This window comes from Hypomesus transpacificus, chromosome 24 (assembly GCF_021917145.1).
Source record: "Hypomesus transpacificus isolate Combined female chromosome 24, fHypTra1, whole genome shotgun sequence".
Lineage (NCBI taxonomy): Eukaryota > Metazoa > Chordata > Actinopteri > Osmeriformes > Osmeridae > Hypomesus > Hypomesus transpacificus.
In genome coordinates, this window is record NC_061083.1 from 2,398,000 (window position 1) to 2,420,736 (window position 22,737).

Below are 22,737 nucleotides of genomic sequence, written 5' to 3' on the forward strand. Positions count from 1 at the left end.
TCTGGCCCGCCGTCTAGTGGCGAGGAAAAATACTGGCCCGTGGCCCAAGTTACTTGCCGACCCCTGACCTACAGAGATGAACAGCGCCTTTGTGTCTGTGCAAACCATGCTCTCTTGTGCCACAACTAGGCCTTTTGCCAGGATGCTGTCTTGTGTGGTCACAGAGTGGGCCATACGTTTGGGCAATGACAGATGTTGTGTTTTGCTGGTTCAGTATTTGAAGAAAATGTTTTCACATGTTTCTATAGAATACTGGAATACAATGAGGCACATTTCATATTTGTTAAAGCTTTTTGGGGGCAAACAATTCTTTTACAGCAGACAATATGCTCTTAAAATCCAATCAGAATGATGGAGTGATTTCACCTGGCTAGAACTAGTGCACACTTTCCCCTGTGCTGATGATATGACTTAATGAAATTATGTTAGCAGTCATTTTATACCAAGGCCCAGCAGGCTTTGCAAACACAAAATGTATGTTGCTACCAATGCTTTTGGCCACGGCTGTGCATGAGAACATCCCATGGGAGGTACAGCTGCTCTAGTGTAAGGACGCCCTCTACTGGAGTGCAGAAAGAATGACTAAAGCTCAGGCAGACTTGAGGACAACAGTGGATGGGTAGTAATAACATTATATACCATTCAATATGTAAAATATCTATCAGTACTAGCGATTTTATTATGACTCTGCAGTGTTATTCCTCCGCTTGACTATATCACTGATATATTATGTTATATTATTAGTACATGAGCAGAATATTTTGTGGTTAGATACAATCTTTAGCACATAATGAACATTCATCTTGATGAAAGGTATTTGTTAAGAGCAGGATGTTTTTACATTCAATGCTGGGGTAGGTTTTTGATAGTTCTAGGCCTATTTTGTAGGCCTCTTCCGAGTGTTTTCAGGGTAACTGCGAAGGTCTCACAGCAGGGCCGTTGCCATGGCGAGGGTCTCACAGCTGCGGGGTTACTATGGTGAGGGGCTCTCGGTTGCGTCCGTTGAGGATGGGCCAGGGGTTAAAGTAGGGGAACACAGGCTCTGTGAACGCAGCACCCGTGAAGGTAAACAGATGACTCATATCCCCCGCGTCGTAGAACGCCACCTCGCCTCGGTCGTAGTCCAGGTACACGCCCACCCTACCGGGGGGCCGGGCGGGGGTGAGCGGGGTGTCTTCTGAGCTGGTGCACGCCTCGTAGCCACTCCCATCCCCCAGAACCAGCGTCCAGAAGCCGTCCTCCGGACACAGGCTGATCTCCTCCTTCCTGTTGACCGAGGCGGAGGCCACGCCCAGGCCCCAGGCTGTCTTGCGGCCCACAGCCACCTCCCAGTAGTGGCATCCCGAGGAGAGGGCGTGGGCGCCCAGGACAATGTTGTAGCGGGTGAAGCGCTCCGGGTTGTTGGGCAGGTTGGGCTGGATGTCCCCCACCATCACACTGCTGCCTGCTGGGGACACCCACAGCTTGGGGTAGGCCGTGTCGGGGTCAAGGGTCACATCGGTGACACCTGGAGAGGAAACACACGTCGGCGTTTTGTGGGATTGTGTTGCTAATGTGTGTGATTAGGGTGTGTTGCTATGTGCTGAGATAAGGCAGGGGATTGTTATTGTGGAGTGTGTGCATATAAATGGGTGCAGGCTTGTGTATGTGTGGTTGCATATGTGTGTGTGTGTTTGTGTGGGTGTGTACCTGGCTGGAGGATGGAGCTCATTTTCCTCCAGGTGCGGTACTGTAGTGGCCCCAGGAACTCTCCTGGTTGTAGTTCTGCCTTGACCTCCGGAGGGCGCTGAAATAAACTCTCAGCTCTGACCAAAAAACACAGAACAAATGATTGTTTAGGGAAAGAAAGAGACAGATAGAGCGCAAGAGAGCTGGAGTTGATTGCTGTTTAAGGAAAGTGAAGAGAATTAAAAATAGGGCTGCAACTAACGATTATTTTAATAATCTATTACTCTGTCGATTTCTTTTTTCGATTAATCCGATTTTTTTTTGAAAGGCATTCATTTCCAACCCTTTATTCAAAAACAGAACTGACAGTGCAAATTCACAGTGCAAAACATCTTCAGAATGTGCACAAACAGACAGACAATTTTGAAAAAGTTATTAATATTAGCGTGGATTTAATGCTATTTTCCAAGATGAGCAATTTATTTGAGTTTAGTTTAAAACTTTATGAAAATTGAAAGGTTGTGGAAATAGGCCAGACTTTATTAGAATAATCTGGTGTATATTTAAGATTTTTTGACACAATTTTGAAAAAAGTTAAGATTTGCGAGGATTAAGCTATTTTCAAAGATAAGTGATTTTCTATCATTTTATTTGAAACTTCATTGAAATAGTAAAGGCTGTGGAAGTATACCAGACATTTGTAAGATACTCTGGTGTCTGTTTGAGGTTTTATATTCCTAAAAATATTATACAAGTTTAAAAAAAAAAATCAAAATGGTATGGGTTGTTTTCACCCGGTCCCTAACGCGATGCTGCAAAGTAGCGTCTTCCGAATGTGAACGAATGTCTAATATGAAACTAACTTCACCTCGGTCAGTTAACACACTTTTTCGATGTATTTAGTGTGAAATGCCCCCACACCTTGGATGACTTGGGTCGTACTGATTTCTCTGCCTCAACAACGTCTCTCCGATGGCCTTTCCTCTACCTCCGCTCCGTGCTCAACTCAACTTTTACTAAACTCAACTTAAACATCTCTGTGACATATTGAGTGGCGTAATAATCGCGCAACACAACGAATCGAAAATCGCCGGGTTTCCCAGATTTGTTAAGAAGCTCTTAACGCTAAGAGCGTCTTAAGAACATTCTAAGGGCGCTCTAGAACGCTCTTAGAACGTTCTTAAGAAGACCTTAGCGTTAAGAGCTTCTTAACGAATCTGGGAAACCCGGCCAATGTTATGTTGTTGCAGCCCTATTTAAAAACAAATGTAAACATATTTGTTCCAGGGAAAACACAACTATTGAGTGAGACAAATTAACATAAACAGAGTCATGTGAAATTAAGGAAAGTTAGCCAATAGAGTTGACTCAATCAGATATGAGTGCCCTTACTACTCACCCGCCAATGAAATCCTTGATTCCCTGGAAGAGAGAACAGACTGTTACTGTTATTACAACTGTTATTTAGGATTCTGAGCTTAGACAAGTCCAAACTCAAACAAGTCTCTACTCATTCTTGGAAACATCCCTTTTTTTTCTGTACTCCCTTTTGCTGCCCCTTTTTATCCTCCATCTATCCAACATTCCGCCTTTATTGCCTTCTACGATCATGCTCCCTCCCTCCCTCCCTCCAAGTTCAAGTCTTTTATTTGTCAGGTACACAGAACAACACAAGGTCAGACTGGGCACTGAAATTCTTAAGACAAAACAACGCAAGCACATGACATAACATGACATATAAATACACAGAACATAATTTACATCTATGCTGAGCTTAAATAAGTGAAACTTCCTAAATATACAGATAGCCATAAATAATCGACTATACTCCCTCCCTCACCTTGAGCTGGGCAGGGTTCTCCTCCTCTCTCAGTCGGCCCCGCAGCTCGTCGGCGGTCCTCTCCAGCTGGCTGATCTGCTCCGAGGCGTGGGTGAAGTCTCGCTCCAGCTGGTGGAGGGTCTCCTCCTTGTGCCGCCGCAGGCTCTCCTTCACCTGCTCCTCCTCCCGCTGGAGGAAGTCCCGCAGCCGGGCGAACTCCGCGCTCGCCCGCCCCTCCTGCTCTGCTGCCCGCTCCTTGGAGAGCAGAGAGGGGAACAAGAGGGGTAAGTGCGCGCGCGCGCACACACACACACACACCAAAGACACACAAATGCACATACATGCACATATCCACATGTATCCACAAACAGGCACACACACACACACACACACACACACACAACTAGATGCAAAAACACACACACACAACCCTGCACGGTCACATGTGCCCTACATCTGCCACATGACTGTTGCATTGACACACATGCTTTCATCATTGCTCACTCTGTAACCCACTTCCTGTGAGACAGGAAGACAAAGAGAAGTGAAAATGGGAGTCAGGATGTGACTATACGAGTGCCAGGTCAGGCAGATAAACAGAGAGGCAGACAGACAGATGAACAGAGAGGCAGGCAGGCCGGCAGGCATATAAAAAGAGGCAGATAAACAGAGGCAGACAGGCAAAGAAAGAGACGGAGCGATAAACAGATAGACAGGCAGGCAGACATGTAATAGTACAGCTCATTGTAGAGGCACCCATATTTCTGCTTATCTACTGAGGCTTCTGTGTTTGTTTACTATGGGTGTAAGGTGTGGTGCTGATTATGTGTGTATGTCTGTGTGTGTGTGTGTGTGGGGTTGGTTTGTCTGTCCTATGTTGAGAGGACAAATACGTGTATTTGTATGTAAAGGAGAATTAGTAATTGATAAATAGTAGGCCATTATCTTATCCTAGAAGTATCAATGGCAATCACTATACTTTATACATTACTAATGGTTTGGGGTATTCTCACTTATCTACCACCACAGTCGGAAACACAAACTATAAAGTCATACCATAGGCATGTTCAGGTGGGACTAGGTAAATTTATGGAATGTTGTTTGGCCACTTTAAATTATAGGTATTACAATACAAGAAGAAACGCTCTGTCTCTTTCAAACACACACGAGCACACACACACACACACGCACACACACACACGTACACATGCACGTACACACACACAGATGAGCTACCTTGATGAGTAAGATCTTGTCATTTGTCTGGCTCTGAAAAACAGACGCCTCTTCTGTCTGTAGTTCTACCTTCTGTAGAGCAAGAAACAGCTTTTCCTGGGAGACGAGAGAAATGTATGACAAACACTAGTCTGGATATACACACACACATCGTTGATAATCTGCAACAGACTCACTGAGGCTGAACAGGGGTCACGATTACATGGTTGTGTTAGACTACTGTGTAACTTGATTGATTAAATTCTGGGCAGATTACTGTCAGAGCTTCTAGGAACAGCCAGACGATAAAAACAACCCATAATGTTGTTCATATGATCAGGGGAACTATCCAACTGGCTTCAGTTTAAATTTGACCCTGAAGGAACAAAAACAAGGACACAGTTTGTAAAGTTGATGCGTTTTATGAAAACATTTCGAGTGGTTGAAGCCTATCACCAAACATCAACGGTAAATATAAAGGTTAAAGCTGCCTGGGAACCAAGGACTAACAGGAGCATGCTGAATTCCTCTTGAGCCGAAAGTGGCTTGGAGGGTCTGCTTTGAAAATAACGGCCGTGTCACGCGACTTTAACCAAGTGAAAGACCCAATTGTTGTCAACAACCTACGGCCATTCAAACGGGTCATGTTATAGCTGTAAGCCCACACTGATCGAATTCTGGAACTAAAGGAATGGTCTGTCGGCGTCAAGTTTTGGCACGCCCGTGGAACATTCCAGACGCAGTATCCTTAATTGTGAAAAGTCGCTACAGTTTAAAATACTTTTAATCCAAGGGCGTTGTTAGATATAAAGCTCTACTAATGCACAGGCCCCTATTCATATCCCTTTCCCTATTTGGCTATAGAAACTCCCTTTGAATAACCCACTACAGTTCAGGGACGACGTTTTTTGCATTCCTTTGAGCGCAAATACAGTTTTTTGAGTTTCATGTAATAGTTTTTATGTTTTAGTCAAAATAAGATGATCGGTAGGCCTATCATTTAGAAACTTACATTAAATTAAAACTTACATTAACTAAATGTTGTAATGTTTTCTCTGCCTACCTTACGACACCTGGACTTCTGCATGTGTGCTGCAGTGGCTATTTGGCAAGTTCAGAAGAGCGCGCTGAAATGGAATTCTGCATGCATCGGTTTTTGTTTTCGGTTAAACTGCTTTGATTTTACAAGCGTTGATTGCAGAATATACTGCGTTAATTTTTGCTGGGATTATCAATTTAGATGAATGCACTGACAAAGTAAATTGTTAAAACTCAAACTTTTTATTTTTACCGGGGCACAGCAGATTTATACTGGGGCACGTAGGCCTACCCCAGTAAAGAGGGTTTAACGACGCCCCTGATTTTATCACTTTGCAATCAAATCACGTTGCAAATGAAAGTTTCATTCGAACAGTGATTCTAGTTACCTACCTTATAGTTCTCAAACGCCTCGTTGATGGGGATGACATTGTGCGTCTTGTGGTCTCGAGACATCCCACACACCAGACAGATCGGTAACTGGTCGTCCTCGCAGTAGAGCTTCAACCGCTCCTCATGCTCCTCACACAGATCCGGCTCGGTGCGCTGCGGGTAGTAACCGATGGAACTCACGCTGCTCATGCTGGAACCGGGCTTCCATTCCTCCGTATCCTCGGTTTCTCGCGTGGACATGCCGGGTTTTGATTCCACGGCCTGTGCTCTCCTAACACTGTCCACTACGTTGCACAAAAGCGAGTTAGGACGCAGTTTAGGGGCGCACGACTTTCTGCACTGCGGGCAGGTCGGCAGCTCGTCCGCCTTGGCCTCCCAGCACTTAATAATGCACACACGGCAGAAATGATGCCCGCACTCGAGGATAACTGGTTCCCGAAAGAGTTCCAGACACACGGGGCAGGTAAGCTCGGTGTGCAGTTCCTCAAGCGCCGTGGTCTCCGCCATTCTCAACTGTCCTCATACTGAACTCATGCACCCGACTCGGCCGACTGTGAAAGTGGTGGTGCGGGGCACTAAAAAAGTTGATTCGCTGTCTTCCGTGTTGGAGAGGGTGTGGTCTGTCTCAAAAGCATTTGAAAATAGACTTACGAATTCGTCGCAGGAGAAAAACTGTTGCTCTAACTTCCTGCCAAGTGAACAACAATTCTCGAAAAGTACATTAAGTAAAATACATTTATAAAGTGGGCTACTGTCAGATATGTGATCTACATCGGACAACGTTAGGGTTCAGAGAGGGGCCAGAGAGTGATTAGTGAATGTCCAGGTGACAGTTCTGTGGAGCCAGGTGTTCAGCCAGGTGAACAAGGTCCCGAGCGTCTGGAAGTCCCCAACACACCCTTGAGCTAAGCATCATTCATGAGTCAGCAGTGCTCACGAGACCTTCAAGAAATGAGAAAGGAAAATGCCTGACACATAGAAGACTGACACACAGCACGCGCGGTGCCCCTTTCTGTTACATGATATAATCTGTTATAATGCCATCAAGGGACCAGACCAGAGTTGGTGAGGTGCCGGTAACTGTGTGTTCTGTTTTTTGTCAGTGGCTTACCTCAATACCAGTACTTCTAGTTTCTCTTTGTCATGCAGCAAAATGACCAGAACACACGCTGATGCTATGACCATTTAAAAGTACCACTCCAATTGGCACTTATTTGCTTTTCACAATGTATGCTTCATGTTTTGGGTACCCGCAATGTTTTTGAGGCTATCTCATTGTTTATGATCATTGACCTATGCACTTTTGTAAAGCTCTCTCTTGGAAGTCGCTTTGGACAAAAACGTCTGCTAAATGAATACATGTATATAGCAGTGAATGCTCTCTCTCTCCCCCCCCCCCCTCTCTCTCTCTCTCGCTCTCGACTTTTTTTTTCTTTCTCTGGAGTTCAAGCTCTTTAGTCTGACTTTGTCATTTTAAATATACAGCTAATACAGTAGCCCACACAGTGAGACGAAACGACTTTCCTCAGGAGCATAGGGCTACATGGAACAACACAAAGTTTAGACTACACAGAACAAACCAAGACAGACCTACACAGGACTACATCAAGTGAACCTGTGTGAACATGTACAAGCAGCGCCAGATAGTTCAAAATTGCAAAAACATTTAAATAAGCAATAACTGTGTGTGCTAGTGTGTGTGTGTGTGTGTGAGGGGAATGTCCGTCCAGACTTAGGGTGTTGAGGAGTCTGATGGCTTAGAGCAGTGCTTAGAAGAAGAAACTCCTTGTCAGTCTTGATGGAGGGCCCCCTATGTTTGGATACCTTTTATGGCAGGAGGCTGAAACGTTTGCGTGAGGGGTGCGTGGGGTCACAATGCTGACAGTGTGGCATGTCGTACCCTCCTGTGTCCACTAGAAGGCAATAAAGGAACCCAAAGATTTACAATAGCTTCACATTTACAGTAGATCATTATTTCGAATCAGTTTTCAGGTGTATGTATTGTATACACCCGGACGTCGTGTCCTTGGGCAAGGCACTTCACCCTACTTGCCTTGGGGGGAATGTCCCTGTACTTACTGTAAGTCGCTCTGGATAAGAGCGTCTGCTAAATGACTAAATGTAAAGGCTACATTTGGTGGATGAGTCATTTAGAGAGGTTATTGCATTCCCATTTCCTAGAAGGCCATTGTGCTGGTCACTTGGTCACCTGGGGGAAGTTTAAAAACATCTCATAAAAGCAGAAGGGAGTTGGGGGGTGGAAACAGAAACTATCACCCGCACTGTATACTGTTCTCTGGAGACTATATAACCCTAGTCACCTACACCAGTCTAGTATCTTTGACTGGCAGTGATAGTGAGCCTGAGGGGAGGTAAACAGGGCTCTCAGGACTGAGACACACCACGCTGGACTAGGCAGAGGGGAGAAGATTGTGGAAGACCGTCTTCTGTGTTTGGAGAACGTTGAGTATCTGGGCAAAAAACAAGCGTTCATCTTTTATAAGGAGAGTTTGGTATCTGGCTTAGGGCCCGAGAGAGTGTAACGACGATGCTTCTTCCAGCATCCAGTGGAGCTTTGTTCCTGCTCTTGGCTGGTCTCGGGGGCCTGTCCCTGGGGGAGGTGGGAGACTTCAGTCCCTGCCTCCAGTCCTTCTACAAGGGGGTTCCTCCAATAGGTGTAGGCAGTGAGGGGTACCAGCCTATATGCCAGCGTTACCGGAACCAGTACCACTTTGCCAGTTTGTACCAGCGCCAGCGGAGAGTTCCCCTCTACTCTGCATACGTGTTTACAAATGGTGATGGGAAACGACCCAAGAGCAACTGGATGTATGAACCACAGGCGAGTGTGTGATGAGAAATGTTTTCAATATTTTTTTTATTACTTTTAATTAAGATATTAATGTATTAAACTATTAATAAAACATTGCACAAAGTGAGTGCATGTCAGAGAGACAGAAACCAAGAGAGAAGGAGAGTGTGTTGGGAAAAAGTAAACTGTTGCAACCAATTGCGTGGTATCTCACCTCAACTGTAATTTTTGTTGATTACGTGTTGTAGGCCTAGTGGGTGAGGTTCCGGTTTCCGTTTCCTACTCTCTCTCTCTCTTTTCTTTCATTCTTTACACACACACACACACAATAGAATGGTCATAAAACACAGGAACTAAACTCCCTCTCTCTGGGTTCTTAGCTAGCATTCGCTGGTGCCAGCCCGGAGATGAAACGCTTCCCGCGCAAGAAGCCCGTGGACCAGAACGTTGTGGAGAGCCAGGCGGTTCTCCAGGACTACACCAACTCCTCATACACCAGGGGCCACCTGAACCCCAGCCAGCACCACCAGAACCAAGAGGACCGCAAGGCCACCTTCACCCTGACCAACGTGGTCCCCCAGCGGAAAGGCTCCAACTCCGGTCCCTGGGCCCAGCTGGAGACCGAGATGAAAGCCCGCCTGGGGGCCTACTGCCTGGGCCCCGCGTACTTGATCACGGGGGCTATGCCGTATGTGACAGAGCGCTGGATGAACCAGCGCGTGGCCGTGCCCGAGTACATGTGGTCGGCTTACTGCTGCCCCGTCCACAACGCCAGCCTCCCCGCCTCGCTCGCCTCCTTCTTCCCCACGCGTGCAGCGGTGGGACGGAATGACAGACAGAGCGGGGGGGAGATCGTTCCGGTGGATCCCGAGGCAAAGGGCTCTTCTCTTGGGTACGATGTGAGGAGGATGTCCCTGGACGCCCTGGAGGATATCCTCTGGCAGAGGCTGGCCATACCCATCCACCTGTTCACTAACCAGTGCCTGGGGGGAAGAGTGAGCCCCTGAGTCAGTGTTCCTGCACGTTCACCAAATACAGTTTGCCCGATTCAGCTGTCATGACCGCTCCACTGTTTTGATAAGGTTACTGAAAATAAATCTTTGTGTATCTAATGAAGCATGCCTCGTTTCTGTTGTCTGGAAAGTTAAGAGACCATTGCTGATCTGACTTCGAGATGTTCAACCACAGTAGTCCTTTAGATTTAGAACAGTACATATATTATCATACATGACTTATATTATCATACATAACTTGAGAGGTATACAACGCTGTGCCAATATCTGTTTCAATATGAAACAGATGTATATGTATAAAGAAATTAAAATGACATTTTAAAAGCAGCCATGCTCATTTCGTCTCATACCTCAGAGTATTTATTCAAGGACACAACAAGCAAGTGCATTAAGTCAACTGTTTATTCAAGATAAGTAGTACAGAAATCCAACCGTACAAAAGACCAAATGTTTATTCGCTGTTGAGATAAAACCAGACCATGATGTTTTCCAAACAAAACACACCTGAGAAAACCAATATCGTCATAAAAAGATACACTGTACAATGTCGATCAACATAATTTAAAAGCACAACATTTTAAAAGTCTCATTTCGTCTCATACCTCAGAGTATTTATTCAAGGACACAACAAGCAAGTGCATTAAGTCAACTGTTTATTCAAGATAAGTAGTACAGAAATCCAACCGTACAAAAGACCAAATGTTTATTCGCTGTTGAGATAAAACCAGACCATGATGTTTTCCAAGAGAAAACCAATATCGTCATAAAAAGATACACTGTACAATGTCGATCAACATAATTTAAAAGCACAACGAGTATCTCTATGTACAATTAACGTCTTTATTCGACACGACAAGGAAACGTCTCTGAATTACCATGTGTGGGGCATCTCCTCCAATCGGATTCCCTTCTCAATCGAGGACAAATCAGCACGTTCATCGTACATCCACAGTCATCACAACCCATACATATCGATTGAACTGGAGCCAACTTTATGAGTCCCCCCTCGGGAGGCGAGAAGAGCAGGCATCTCTTCATCACCCGGGGGTTACACCCTCCGCATCCTTCAACGGCAGCACGGACCACTGGTTGGGGTGGTTGGAGGGGTTATGAGGGGACGGGGGGCGGGGCGAGGGGGGAAAAGCAGGCCGGAGGTCAGATGCTGATGAAGCACTGGTGGCTCTTGAGCTGCTCCGGTTCGCTGAAGCTCTTGCCGCACTGGGCGCACTGGTGGGCCGCCGTCCTCTCGCTGCTGTGGATGAGCTGGTGCCTCTTCAGGTACTCCACGCGGCTGAAGCGCTTGCCGCACGCCTCGCAGCCGTACGGCCGCTCTCCCGTGTGGATGCGCAGGTGGCGCTCCAGGTTGCCCAGGCGGCTGAAGCTGCGGCCGCACTGCGGGCAGCGGTGCGGCCGCTCGCCCGTGTGCACCGCCTGGTGGCGCTCCAGCGAGCGCGTGTGCGTGAAGCGCTTGCCGCACAGCTCGCAGTGGTGGGGCCGCTCGGCGGCGCAGGCGCACTCGTGGTTCTTCAGCGCCCAGGCGTGGCTGAAGGTGTTGCCGCACGAGGAGCACGGGAACGGCGTGTCCTCCGCGCCGGCCCCCGCCAGGTGGGCGCCCCCCAGGGGGCACGGGTGCTCCTCCAGCTCGGCCTCGGAGGAGAAGCCGCCGCCGCAGTGGGGGCAGAAGTGCAGCAGGTCGCCCGTCTCCTCCTCCCCGCTGTCGTCCACGCTGCCCGGGCCCTCCAGGTGGTGCGCCTCCTCGTGGCCGGCCAGCTCCGCCGACGCCGCCGGCGCCCCGGCCCCCGCCGGCGCCCCGGCCCCCGCCTCGACCCCCACCTCCAGCCCCGCCTCCTCCCCGTCCCTCAGTCTCCTCACCCAGCCTGGCCTCAGGGCCCCCTCGGGCCCCACCACCTCCCCGTCGGGGGCCTCGGGCGGCTCCAGGCCCCCGTCCTGCTCCAGGCCGTCCAGGCCGATGTACTTCGGGGCCAGGCTGTACTCGCTGCCGGGGATGATTTCCGGGTCGGCGGTCACGGGGTGCGAGGGGCCCCTGAGGGCCGCTATCTCCCGGCCCCTCTCGGCCCTCAGGGCAGTCTCCAGGCCGCTGAGCTCCTCCACGCTCATGCCTCCCTGGGAGTCCTCTGTGGGGGAAGAGGCCACCTCCCAGCCCTCCTCCTCCTCGTTCCCCTCTCCTGACCTCGCGCCCAAGGAGCGCTTGGCCCCGTCTGGCCCTGCGGGACTCTCCACCTCGCCTGCTGTGAGGAGCGAGAGAAAGGGAGACAGAAGTGCGGGGGATTTGGGGGGAGAAATGCAATCAACCCATGGTTCACATCTTTGAAACAATCTAGAGTTCCCTTTCCTTGTCAGGCCTGAGCATATGTGTGATCATGTTTTGGTTCGGGTTGGTCTCTAGTTGACCTCATGACCCTGGTACCTTCGCTGTGGGATCTGGACCTGGTGTGATCAGGTGGGTCCATCCTCAGGGCTTCCTTGATCAGCCGCAGAGAAGCTGTCTGGTAGCTCCCTTCCACCTCCCCAGTCTACACAAACAAAGAAAACTACATTACCCAAGAACTACAGATCAGGCAACAAAAAAACAACAACAACAACCGCACATCACCCAATGACTATTTATAGGGACAACACCCAGAAGACTACATTACCCAGGTTCCAAGTGATGTGGATATCCTTCACACTAGCGTGTATGGGTGTAAGGTTTAAACGGTACTGACATCAACAGCTAACATGTCTGTCAGTCCTCTCTGTCGTGTGCAGGAATATAAATCAGCTTTTCCCCTCTAAAAGGTACTTTCATGTCCTACACTTGAGGTTGGAGTGCCCCGGTGAATGAGCTCCTCAGCTACTACTGACACATGAATAGCAAATCAATACTTTTCCCGTCAGAACCCAACACTGCGGAGTCGCTGGGACTCCAAACCAAAACCAGGAGCACACGGCGCGCTCTCCTGCCATGCGGATATACACACAGTGTTCTTTTTATAAAGCTGCTCTCTGACGCAGCGATGCTGTGCCACATTCTCCTAGCTGCTCCTCTCCACGATCGCTCTATCTCTCTCTCTCTCTCTCACCTCCTCTTTGATGTTGCCCGTCTCCTCCCCTTCTCCGGCAAGGCTGCCCTCCCCCTCCTCCATCTCCTCTCCCTCCTCTTCTTCCTCTTCCTCCCCCTCCCCGGGGAACTGGATGAGGTACATCTCCCTGGCCTCCTTCCTCCCTCCTCCTCCAGCCACCATGCCTGCAGCTGCACCTCCTCCCTCCTCCCACACGCCTCCGGGCCAGCCTTTCCCATAGGCTGCTGCCGGTCCTAGCTTCTGCTGGCCTCCTGGGGGGGGGGGGGGGGAGGATTGGGTATTGGAGGGGGGGGGGGGGGAGGTATGGGGGGGGGGGGTTGGAACGAAGGAAGGAAGAGGGGGCAGAGATGTGTGTGTGTGAGTGGTGGGGGGGTTGGCGTGGGGGCAGGGAGAGAGGAGAAGAGAGTGTGTCATGAAGGAGAGAAGAGGGCGGAGAAGGACGGGGGAGGAAGGGGGGGGGGAGAGACGTTGCCGGGGTGGGGGCAGGGAGAGAGGAGGAGAGGGAGAATGTGTCATTAAGGGGGGGATGAGGGCGGAGAAGTGGCGGGGGGCGGGCACAGGCGAGGGAGCGAGGTAGTGTGTGTGGGGGGGGGGGGGGGGGGGGGGGAGAGGGGAGAGGGAGAGAGCATGATCGAGAGAAGAGGGCGGAGAGGTGAGGGGGAGGGACAGACGGGGGGGAGCGGGAGAGAGAAAAGGGGAGGGAGAGGACGTGATGAAGGAGAGGGAGGACAGAGGAGGGAAGCACGGGAAGGGGGGGGTGTGAGGGTAATAATTAGGCGGGGTAAGAGGGAGAGAGAAAGGAGAGAGCATGATGAAGGAGAGAAGGGGGGGAAAAGCAGAGGACGGAAGAGAGCGTGAAGGAGAGGAGGGTGAGGCAGGGGCACAGATGAGAGAGAGCGAGAGAGAGAGAGATAAGTGGAGGAGGCAGGGGGTGGGTAGAAGCACGGTGCGGGAGAGGAGGAGGCAGTAGAGGGAGAGTCACAAAGCATAAGAGGAGTGAAGCCGGGTGGGGGAGGGGAAGGAGAGCGCAGAGGAGAGAGAGAAGTGGGAGGAGCGCGGGGGGTGGGGAGAGGAGCGGGGGGCAGGGGAGGGGGAACGAGGAGGTGGGGGAGGGGAAGGAAGAGCGCGAGGGAGAGAGGAGTGGGAGGAGAGAGGGGGTGGGGGGGGGGGGTTCGTGGCAGAGGAGGTGGGGGAGGGGAAGGAGAGCGCGAAGGAGAGAGGAGTGGGAGGAGAGAGGTGGGGGGGGGGGGGATGGGAGAGGAAGCAAGAGAAATGGAGGAGGTGGGGGCAGGCACAGGGAGCACAGACGGATGAGGGAGGGAGCGCGTGAAATGAAAGGAGTGGGAGGGACAAAATGCAGCGGAGGGAGAGAGGAGCGGGGGAGTTGAAGGACAGAGGAAGGGGGAGGGAGAGAGGAGTAGGAGGGAAAGGGGAGGAGGAGGAAGGAGGGAGAAAGACAGCTCAGCTCCTGCCAGATGGCGTCCAACAAAACATGTCCGTCGTCACATAAGCATTGTACTCTCCTCTTTACAGAGTCATTATAACCTTATTTTGCTTTCTTTATTACATGGATATAAAGCTTTAATAACAAATGCACAATGATGAACAAAAATGTTATGCATTTACTTACTTAGGCATTTTTTTCTATAACGCACAGGGCAAACACATGATAGCCTGATACTATATGGTATGTGATGCTTCTGTGGCTATACTTACAAAATATGAACACTTACGGGGCACTTCAATTTTTCGTTTTTTCCGCCCACCGTCCTCCGTCACCGCCAGACCGGAATTGCGACGATCCGCTGCCCATCCCATTCCGTACTTGCGTTCGTTTCTCAACTTGTTTTCGGTCAGTCTGAGTCTAAGTTTAAGGGCATCGTTTTCCTTCCTGTTGAGAGAGATTTCCACCAGGTAATCGTTGACTGTGTCCTGGAACAGTTTGGTGATTTCACACACTGACGCGCGGATCAGACTGTCCATGACTGCGGTGAGGTGGGTCTCGAACGTTGTCACAGAGTCCTCCATGGGTTCGATCGGGGTGATATTCAAAGTTATTTAGCGCCCTAAAACACACAATATGGCCACGTTAGCTTCAGAAGCGTTATGAAATCCACGTTGTAAACGGTAACAAGCTACAGTAATAGCTAACAACTTTAGAAAGGCATTACCGTCTTTAACGATCGACAACAGGACGCCAACATTTGAATGTTATCGCAAAACTAGCAAGCTAGTTGGACTGCTAGCTAGTTAAGGTCAAAATTAAGCAACAGTCATGTACTATAAACGATAGCACTACAAAGGCATACGATCTCGCTAGCCAACTTATCATTAATAATAGGTCACCAATACGAGGCAGCTGCGCTAGACGACTTGTATTCGGACTACCTGGCAGCCACCCTTCTCGAACTTGGAGCTAGTGTAGCAGGCAGCTAGCGTCGTCGCGGCACTGGTGAGCCTGGTGGAGCTAAGCAGCACTAAATTTTTTAGCTGAGCGATTAAAAGCGTACGTACCGTGTTCTCGTAGATATCGAGTAAATAAGCTATCAGAGCGGAATGCAGCTTGGTTTCGAAGACTCACGACAAGGCTGGCGGCTGTAGCCAGGAGACGGTAATGACAAAGGGAATATAAATCCAACTTTACGTCCTCCCTTCCAAGCACTGTTTTCCTCCTCCTCACCACCTCTTGGAGGATGCTTGACGACATGAGCATGCGCAGTGCACGCTACCGTACACTCGAGAACAGCCGCACCCGGCGGATTTGAAGTGGGCAAGAGGCAATTACATTTAGATTTTTAGATTTTTCTTCGTCATTTTTATTTTTGACCTCTAAAACTTTCATGTTATTCAAATTCGTATACAATGAATGTAAAAAAAAAAAAAAAACACAAATGACGGGATTTTTGCCTTGTAGTTAACTTCCAGGAGGGTCCATCCTCCAGAATGCTTGGGGCGCAGTAGCCTAGCCAACGTGTAGGTCATCGCATCAAGCACTCTGACGAAGAAGAAATACTTTCCTTTTTTTGCATGAGAAGCACGCACTCTCGTCACTCGTCATTATAGGCTTTCTGACTCAGGCAGAAAGAAATCACTTGAAAGAAGAAATCATGCCGATGTTTTTGGTGAATACTAATGTGGCCAAGAGTGATGTCCCACCTGCACTATTGTCGGAAGCCACAGAAGAATTGGCTAAAGCTATGGGGAAACCTGCACAGGTCAGTTTAGAGACCCTTTCCATCACCACATAGACCGTATCCTCGAGGAATACTGCTTATTGAACGTCGAGCATGCGCAAATAGGTCTGATCTTTTAACTTGGACGCTGGGGTGATTGTACGTTGCATATTTGTGAAATCGAACCAGTCACGGCCGCGCACATTAATATATATACTGTGTGTGTGTCTGTGTCTGTTTCTTCAGTACATTGCTGTGCACATCGTCCCCGACCAGATGATGATGTTTGGGGGAAAAGGTGACCCTTGCGCTCTTTGTTCGCTGCACAGCATTGGGAAGATCAATGGAGCTCAGAACAAACAGTACTCCAAATTACTGTGTGGCCTGCTAAACAAACACCTGAGCATTTCCCCAGACAGGTACGACAGGCACATGCGAAGTTGCACGTACACAGGCCTATACACAGTGAGCGTACACACAAGCAACACGCAGCATTCACTGAGCTGGCTGTTTTCATCCCAGTGCTAAACATGGTTAGTACAGAAACATGCTAAATGGCCCATATACTGCTTCTGTTCCAGGATCTATGTGAACTTCTTTGACATGGAAGGAGCAAACGTTGCATGGAACAACTCCACTTTTGGCTGAGCTGTCGGTGTTGACGGACCTTCCTACACCCACACTACACGGACCAGTCGCTGGAGGACTAGCTAAAGCAAAAACAACGAGCACTACTAGGCTAACGCAGTGTAGTCATGAATGCACTTGGCTGTACCTTTGCATTGTAACAAACCCTTGCTTTGCACTTTCTGGATTCAATTTGAAGTTAAAATAAAGTGAACCCTGATTAGAAGCCATTTGTTTGTTATTCATATTTTTGTTTTGATAGTGTTCATAATTCAATTTAAGAAGCTGACAGCATAGCCATATAAATACTGTGTGTGTGTATGGGGGGTGGGGAGGGTCAGCTACACTGGCTCACTTGAGCCCCCCCCCCCCCCCCCCCACACACACACACACACACACACACACACACACACTTATTGGTATTCCTCTCAGCTGATTCCTGGCATTCAATCTATAAATCCTACGTGGTTCTAAATCCAGATGTGGGTAGGAACGCGTTATATTTACCCGTTAACTTTTCAAATAAATTGTACTTGTAAAAGTAGTTTCAATGCAACATTTTACTTTAATTCTACTAGCCTGTATTTGTTATGAAAATCTGTTTTACTCTGTTTAATTCGGCTACATTACGCTCGTTACTTTTATTTGTACCCATTTTTTTATTCAATCACGTTCTGTTTGATTCATTCTCTCAGACAATATGGAGAGCTTGAAGGTCTGTAACTGTCAATGCTCCAGGGTTGCAGGCTCCCCCAGAATTTTTTTAATCAAATTTCGATTCAATATTACATTTAAAACAAATATACATTTTTTTTTTTTATTACAAGTTACAGGAATTACAAAATAGAACGTTTTGAAGTTTTTCAAGGATATTGAAAATAGACCACGGTCGTAAATGCAGTGTTCCAGGCTGAACAGGGAATGCTGACACTTTTCCATAGTCTTCCCAAGGAACCAAACATTCGACGGGCATGGCTGATGTTTGTTCATGAGAATATCCCTGTGAATTTCGACATTCAATTATTCATTGGCTTGAACCATTTTACCAAAGACAGTTTTGAAAACCTTTCCTTCAACATCTTGTAGGAAACTACAGACACACTTGTTGTGTGGTTGTTTCCCTCAGTTAATTGAGTTGTGGATTGTCTGACATGCTGGATTGGACAGTTAATTGAAGTGTGACAGGAAAATAATGGAGAGGGAGGAAGATTTACAGAAAAGGGGGAAGGCTGGATGTGAACCCAGGCTGTTGCGGTGCAGCCCGAGGTTTTAGAGCATGCAGACTAACCCAGTGAGCTAACAGGGGTGCCCTGCTTTCTTCTGGTTTTCTAACACCCCAACCCAGGAGTGGGCAGCAGTTACAGGGATCTGGGCCCACGGAAGGGTTTGCTACTACGCTCTGCGCTGGATTTGAACCCAGGTTGTTGTGGTTTAGGCCCTTGTTCTCAACCCACTACACCACAATTTGTTTCTGCAGCAAGGTTAAATATTAAACAGACATGTACAGCTTACCGTCTATTATTTTTCATCAAATTTCAATTCAATATATGCTTACATATTATTATTGTTTATCCCCCACCCCTAGTAAGAACTCAGAACAAAGGAAGTAAGCAGCCCATGTTAGGATGACCTGATGCCAGGAATGCAGTTCCTTGCATTACCACCAGGTAGAAACCTCAGCATACCTGTTTAGTACTGTCTGGCCTGTCCCACTCAGCTGTCTTCTGCGTGTGTGTGTCCACCAAACTTATCTTTCCCCTCTGCCATGTGTTTGCGACGGCCATCTCTGAGAGTACTACCTTTCAGGTAAGAAAACACAGTCAGTCAAACACACACACATGAAAACACAAACACACAAAACACATACACATAGCTGTCTGTCAAGAGATGAGTTAGTGAGAAGATTGCATCTGAAAAATCAATCCTCGGATCAATTCCTTCTCTCTCTCTGGGGCTCCATCTCCTGAGACCCATGAAAATGACTGTAAATATGTTGGTAATTTTCCATTATTTTGCAAACTCCCTAACCGGGAGTTTAAGCTTACAGTAGCCTATGTAAGGCTCTAGATGTTTGCTTATTTTCACAAAATGTCTGTTTTTCCATTTATGGTTGTTACGTACGCCTCTTGGAGGAGGGAAAGCAACGCCCCGCTGCTAGTAGGCCCCCCAGTGGAGTCAGAGAACAGGTGTGGGGTCAGAGAACAGGTGTGGGGTCGTAGGTGTGAGGAAAGGACACAAAGACAGTGGTACCGTTTACGGGGGCTGTTTATTTGCTATACACGTTAATATGGGGAAAAGGGCTGGACGGAACCAAAGCAAAGAAAGTAAAATAAATCACATCCCTGATTGACAAGCCAGTCGGCGCACTAAGCAAAAATACAGGGGATGGTCTGCCCAGGTCTCACCTTGTGTGCATAGACAAGGTTACAGCTACGGGTAATGTATGCCCATGGGCCTCTTGCCTAAGCACTTCCAAGGCGCTTTCCCCTCCTCCCTGGGAACAGAAAAGAATACACGTTATGTCTGTCACACAGACTGATAACAAATGAAAATAGGTTTACACTAAATGTGTAGCACAAAGTACACAGAGAGCAACACAGAGAGCAACACAGTAACACAGAGAGCAACACAGAGAGCAACACAGAGAGCGACACAGTAACACAGAGGGCAACACAGAGAACAACACAGAGAGCAACACAGAGAGCAACACAGAGAGCAACACAGTAACACAGAGAGCAACACAGTAACACAGAGGGCAACACAGAGAACAACACAGAGAGCAACACAGAGAGCAACACAGAGAGCAACACAGTAACACAGAGAGCAACACAGAGAGCAACACAGAGAGTAACAGAGAGAGCAACACAGTAACACAGAGAGTAACACAGAGAGCAACTCAGAGCGTAACACAGAGAGCAACACAGAGAGCAACACAGAGAGCAACACGGTAACACAGAGAGCAACACAGAGAGCACCACAGAGAGCACCACAGAGAGCAACACAGAGAGCAACACAGAGAGCAACACAGTAACACAGGGGCAACACATTAACACAGAGAGCAACACAGTAACACAGAGAGTAACACAGAGAGCAACACAGAGCGTAACACAGAGAGCAACACAGTAACAGACCACAGCCAACAGCCCCCCCCCCCCACGCACCGCACTTCGGTATTTGGTGCCCCCCTCTTCATGGCGCCCTAGGCGGCTGCCTAGTTGGCCTGTAGCAAACGCTGGCCCTGAGGAGGGGGGAGGAGCCAGAGCAACCATCAGAGGGGGATCCTTAAAGGGAAACACACAGACAGCCAACAACACAAGACTGGGGAACGTTACAATGGTAATCAGTAACCCAAAGAGTTAACATGAACAGATGAAGCAGATTAGACTGATCTAGTGGAAGGTTTGGAAGATAGGTAGTGTCATTTCAGACTTCCTTCACTCTGGAGTCTGCCCATTGCTGTGCCGTTCTGGACCAATCAGAAGTTGTTCTGTTGTCAAATTGTGACACTTAGATATGCTGCAAGGTAGGCAAAATATTTTAAGTATTTTAAGAATATTTTATTTGTATTTGCATACAGTGTTTGAGTTTGAAAACAATTTCATGTTTCTCCTGATAGGCAAAACAACCATGGAACTTATAGAAACTTCGTCCTCAATTGATGACACTTACTTTGATGTTGACTATGATTACAGCTATTATTATGACTATATGAATGGTTTTTGGCCGTGTGAAAATACTCAGGGCGAAGCATTTGGCCGGAATTTTCTAGTCCTTGCTGAAAGCATTATTTGCTTGCTCAGCATTATCGGAAATATGCTTTTTATTTTCTCCTCGGTCAAATCAAAACTCCCGCAAAAGATATTACCAATGAGCATTACCATGTCCAGTATTTTGTTTACAATCACATTGCCGTTTTATGCTATTTATGCTCACAGTGAATGGATTTTTGGCAACATTGTCTGTAAGACAGTCACAGCTATTCACACTGCTACTATGTATAGCAGTATACTTTTTACTATTTGTTTAGGTCTGGAGATATATTTAGGTGTGAAATGGAACTTGTCAGGGAGGACCCACTCATCACCAGTAAGACTTCCAATAGTTTGCTCTGTGATTTGGATATTATCTTCATTGGCTGCAGTACCATCTTGGACCTTTGTCGAAGAGATCGACAGCAATGGACAGAAACTTTGCTCCTACAATTTTGGAGAAGACCACCACACTTGGATGATCTTTAAAAAGTTTCAGCTGAACATCTTTGGGTTTCTCGTACCCTTTTCAATCCTTCTGTTCTGCTACATGCGAGTCTGCTGTGCCATAACCAAGCTCACGCCGCGGGGGAAATCAAGTGCCCACAAACTTCTGGTGGTTGTGGTAGTATTCTTTGTACTTTGGTTTCCTTACAACTGTGTGTTGTTTCTGCATTCTGTGCAGATCTGGCAAGCATGGAGCTGTGACTCCAACCATAACCTGGAATTTGCCATTCAGATCACCGAATGCATTGCTTTCAGTCATAGTTTTATCAACCCTATTGTGTATGGATATGTTAACAGGAGGGTTTGGAGGTGTTTCGCCAGAATGTGTGTGGGGAGATGTCAAACTGCTACTGAGTATACTCTGGAGGGAACCAACAGTACAGATTTCTCCTCAGTCCATGGAGATGGTGTTGAGCTAAAAGCAGTTCAGTGTCACCACCAAAATACAGCAAATGAACTTCATAAAGCCACTGAGAGTCTGTCATGAAGAAGATATGAATGGCTATGATAAGGCTTGCTAAAACACAATGAAGAAACTAGTGCGAATGCGTGTGTGGAATCTTGTGTTTGCTTAAAAATTGCTGATCTGTTCAGGAAATAAGGTTGACAACACCCTTCCTAATTGTTTCATAATGTCAGCACAACTATTTTTTATCAGTATCCTTGATTTTTTTTCCTTGAGGAAGAACCATGCAAGTTCTATTTTATTTTATCCAGTACAGTTTTGCAGAATAAAAATATCACTTTTCAGCTTCTGTTTTCATTACATTATAACCAATGGTGTCAGTAAGAACAAAAGCAGCATGCTAATTCTTCCAGCATTTCCAAAAATCTAACTTGTGGATCCAACCCTATGTCCTTTGGCTTTATGGGTGTCCATAAAGACAACTCTTAGTAGGCCTAGCATGTAATACAGATCATTTCAGAAATTATATGAACACACCATGATGCGATTAGGCAAAATGGACGTACTACAATTTAGACAGAAGGGGGCTACTATGTTTATTCATTATGTGACATTATAGTCTTGTTTGCCATGTTGGTGTATGGCATGAAACTGCACTCATGAGTAGCTGATGTCGCAAAGATATGTTCTGTCTGCTGCATTGTACTAGGCATGGCACTTTAATATGCACTCCTGTTATGCAGAAGTCATTGTAAGGCTAGTTGATGAACTGAGATGCTCAGACTGCACTGCTGTATTACTATTTGAGTTCACCTTAAATTCATCAGATGTTAATGTTGCTATACTTTTTAAATCATTGTAGGATTGTAGTATGACTACAATAATAAAAATGACTAAATGTAAATGTAGTAGGCTACATTAGCTGAGATGTTACTTTACGATGTTGCTAGCAAATACAGACTTTTACTTGACACTGACCGAGTATGCACTTTTGATTCTTGATCTACAATATTGTGTCTGTACTATTTGTACTTCGTTTTGGATAAAAGTCATCCAAATTAATTAAATGTCAAATTATTGACATTTGACGTAGGCCTAGTTTGCGTTTGACATTGACACAGTTTGACATTTCAATCAACCATCTCCAATGTAATTAAGAGTGCTTGCTGCACGTTGAACAATGGGAATTTAGTAGAGTAGAATGCAATTCGCTGCATGCTTCCGTCACATTGGCAGT

At 47.3% G+C, this 22,737-nt stretch overlaps 5 protein-coding genes and 1 long non-coding RNA gene across 7 annotated transcripts; 3 read left to right on the forward strand and 3 right to left on the reverse strand.

Moving 5' to 3' along the window:
- Positions 1–77: 77 nt before the first annotated feature.
- LOC124486619 (zinc-binding protein A33-like) lies at positions 78–6,721 on the reverse strand. Its single transcript, XM_047048349.1, has 6 exons — positions 6,134–6,721; positions 4,724–4,819; positions 3,509–3,742; positions 3,068–3,090; positions 1,690–1,805; positions 78–1,507 (listed from the first exon to the last, which is right to left on the reverse strand). The coding sequence occupies exons 1-6, from the start codon at positions 6,638–6,640 to the stop codon at positions 957–959; spliced, it is 1,527 nt and encodes a 508-aa protein (XP_046904305.1). The 5' UTR covers positions 6,641–6,721; the 3' UTR covers positions 78–956.
- An 823-nt stretch (positions 6,722–7,544) lies between these two features.
- On the forward strand, positions 7,545–10,058 carry LOC124486620 (endonuclease domain-containing 1 protein-like). Its single transcript, XM_047048350.1, has 2 exons — positions 7,545–8,972; positions 9,323–10,058. Exons 1-2 carry the CDS (start codon positions 8,682–8,684, stop codon positions 9,947–9,949), a joined length of 918 nt encoding a protein of 305 aa, XP_046904306.1. The 5' UTR covers positions 7,545–8,681; the 3' UTR covers positions 9,950–10,058.
- Positions 10,059–10,585: 527 nt separating this feature from the next.
- si:dkeyp-121d2.7 (zinc finger protein 696) lies at positions 10,586–15,933 on the reverse strand. 2 transcript variants are annotated; one of them, XM_047048501.1, is made up of 5 exons: positions 15,553–15,933; positions 14,772–15,104; positions 13,039–13,289; positions 12,384–12,489; positions 10,586–12,204 (listed from the first exon to the last, which is right to left on the reverse strand). In XM_047048501.1, the coding sequence occupies exons 2-5, from the start codon at positions 15,064–15,066 to the stop codon at positions 11,111–11,113; spliced, it is 1,746 nt and encodes a 581-aa protein (XP_046904457.1). In that variant the 5' UTR covers positions 15,067–15,104; positions 15,553–15,933; the 3' UTR covers positions 10,586–11,110. The 2 variants fall into 2 exon arrangements, with proteins under 2 accessions (XP_046904457.1, XP_046904458.1); XM_047048502.1 differs by lacking the exon at positions 15,553–15,933 and having other exon boundaries at positions 14,755–14,857.
- A 28-nt stretch (positions 15,934–15,961) lies between these two features.
- mif (macrophage migration inhibitory factor) lies at positions 15,962–17,064 on the forward strand. The gene is made up of 3 exons (XM_047048503.1): positions 15,962–16,253; positions 16,458–16,630; positions 16,793–17,064. Exons 1-3 carry the CDS (start codon positions 16,146–16,148, stop codon positions 16,857–16,859), a joined length of 348 nt encoding a protein of 115 aa, XP_046904459.1. The 5' UTR covers positions 15,962–16,145; the 3' UTR covers positions 16,860–17,064.
- Positions 17,065–17,764: 700 nt separating this feature from the next.
- LOC124486676 lies at positions 17,765–20,099 on the reverse strand. Its single transcript, XR_006958291.1, has 4 exons — positions 20,000–20,099; positions 19,244–19,332; positions 18,524–18,637; positions 17,765–17,838 (listed from the first exon to the last, which is right to left on the reverse strand). It is a non-coding gene; the product is annotated as an uncharacterized LOC124486676 (long non-coding RNA).
- A 73-nt stretch (positions 20,100–20,172) lies between these two features.
- On the forward strand, positions 20,173–22,516 carry LOC124486674 (atypical chemokine receptor 2). Its single transcript, XM_047048433.1, has 2 exons — positions 20,173–20,361; positions 20,455–22,516. Exons 1-2 carry the CDS (start codon positions 20,352–20,354, stop codon positions 21,579–21,581), a joined length of 1,137 nt encoding a protein of 378 aa, XP_046904389.1. The 5' UTR covers positions 20,173–20,351; the 3' UTR covers positions 21,582–22,516.
- The last annotated feature ends 221 nt before the right edge of the window (positions 22,517–22,737 follow it).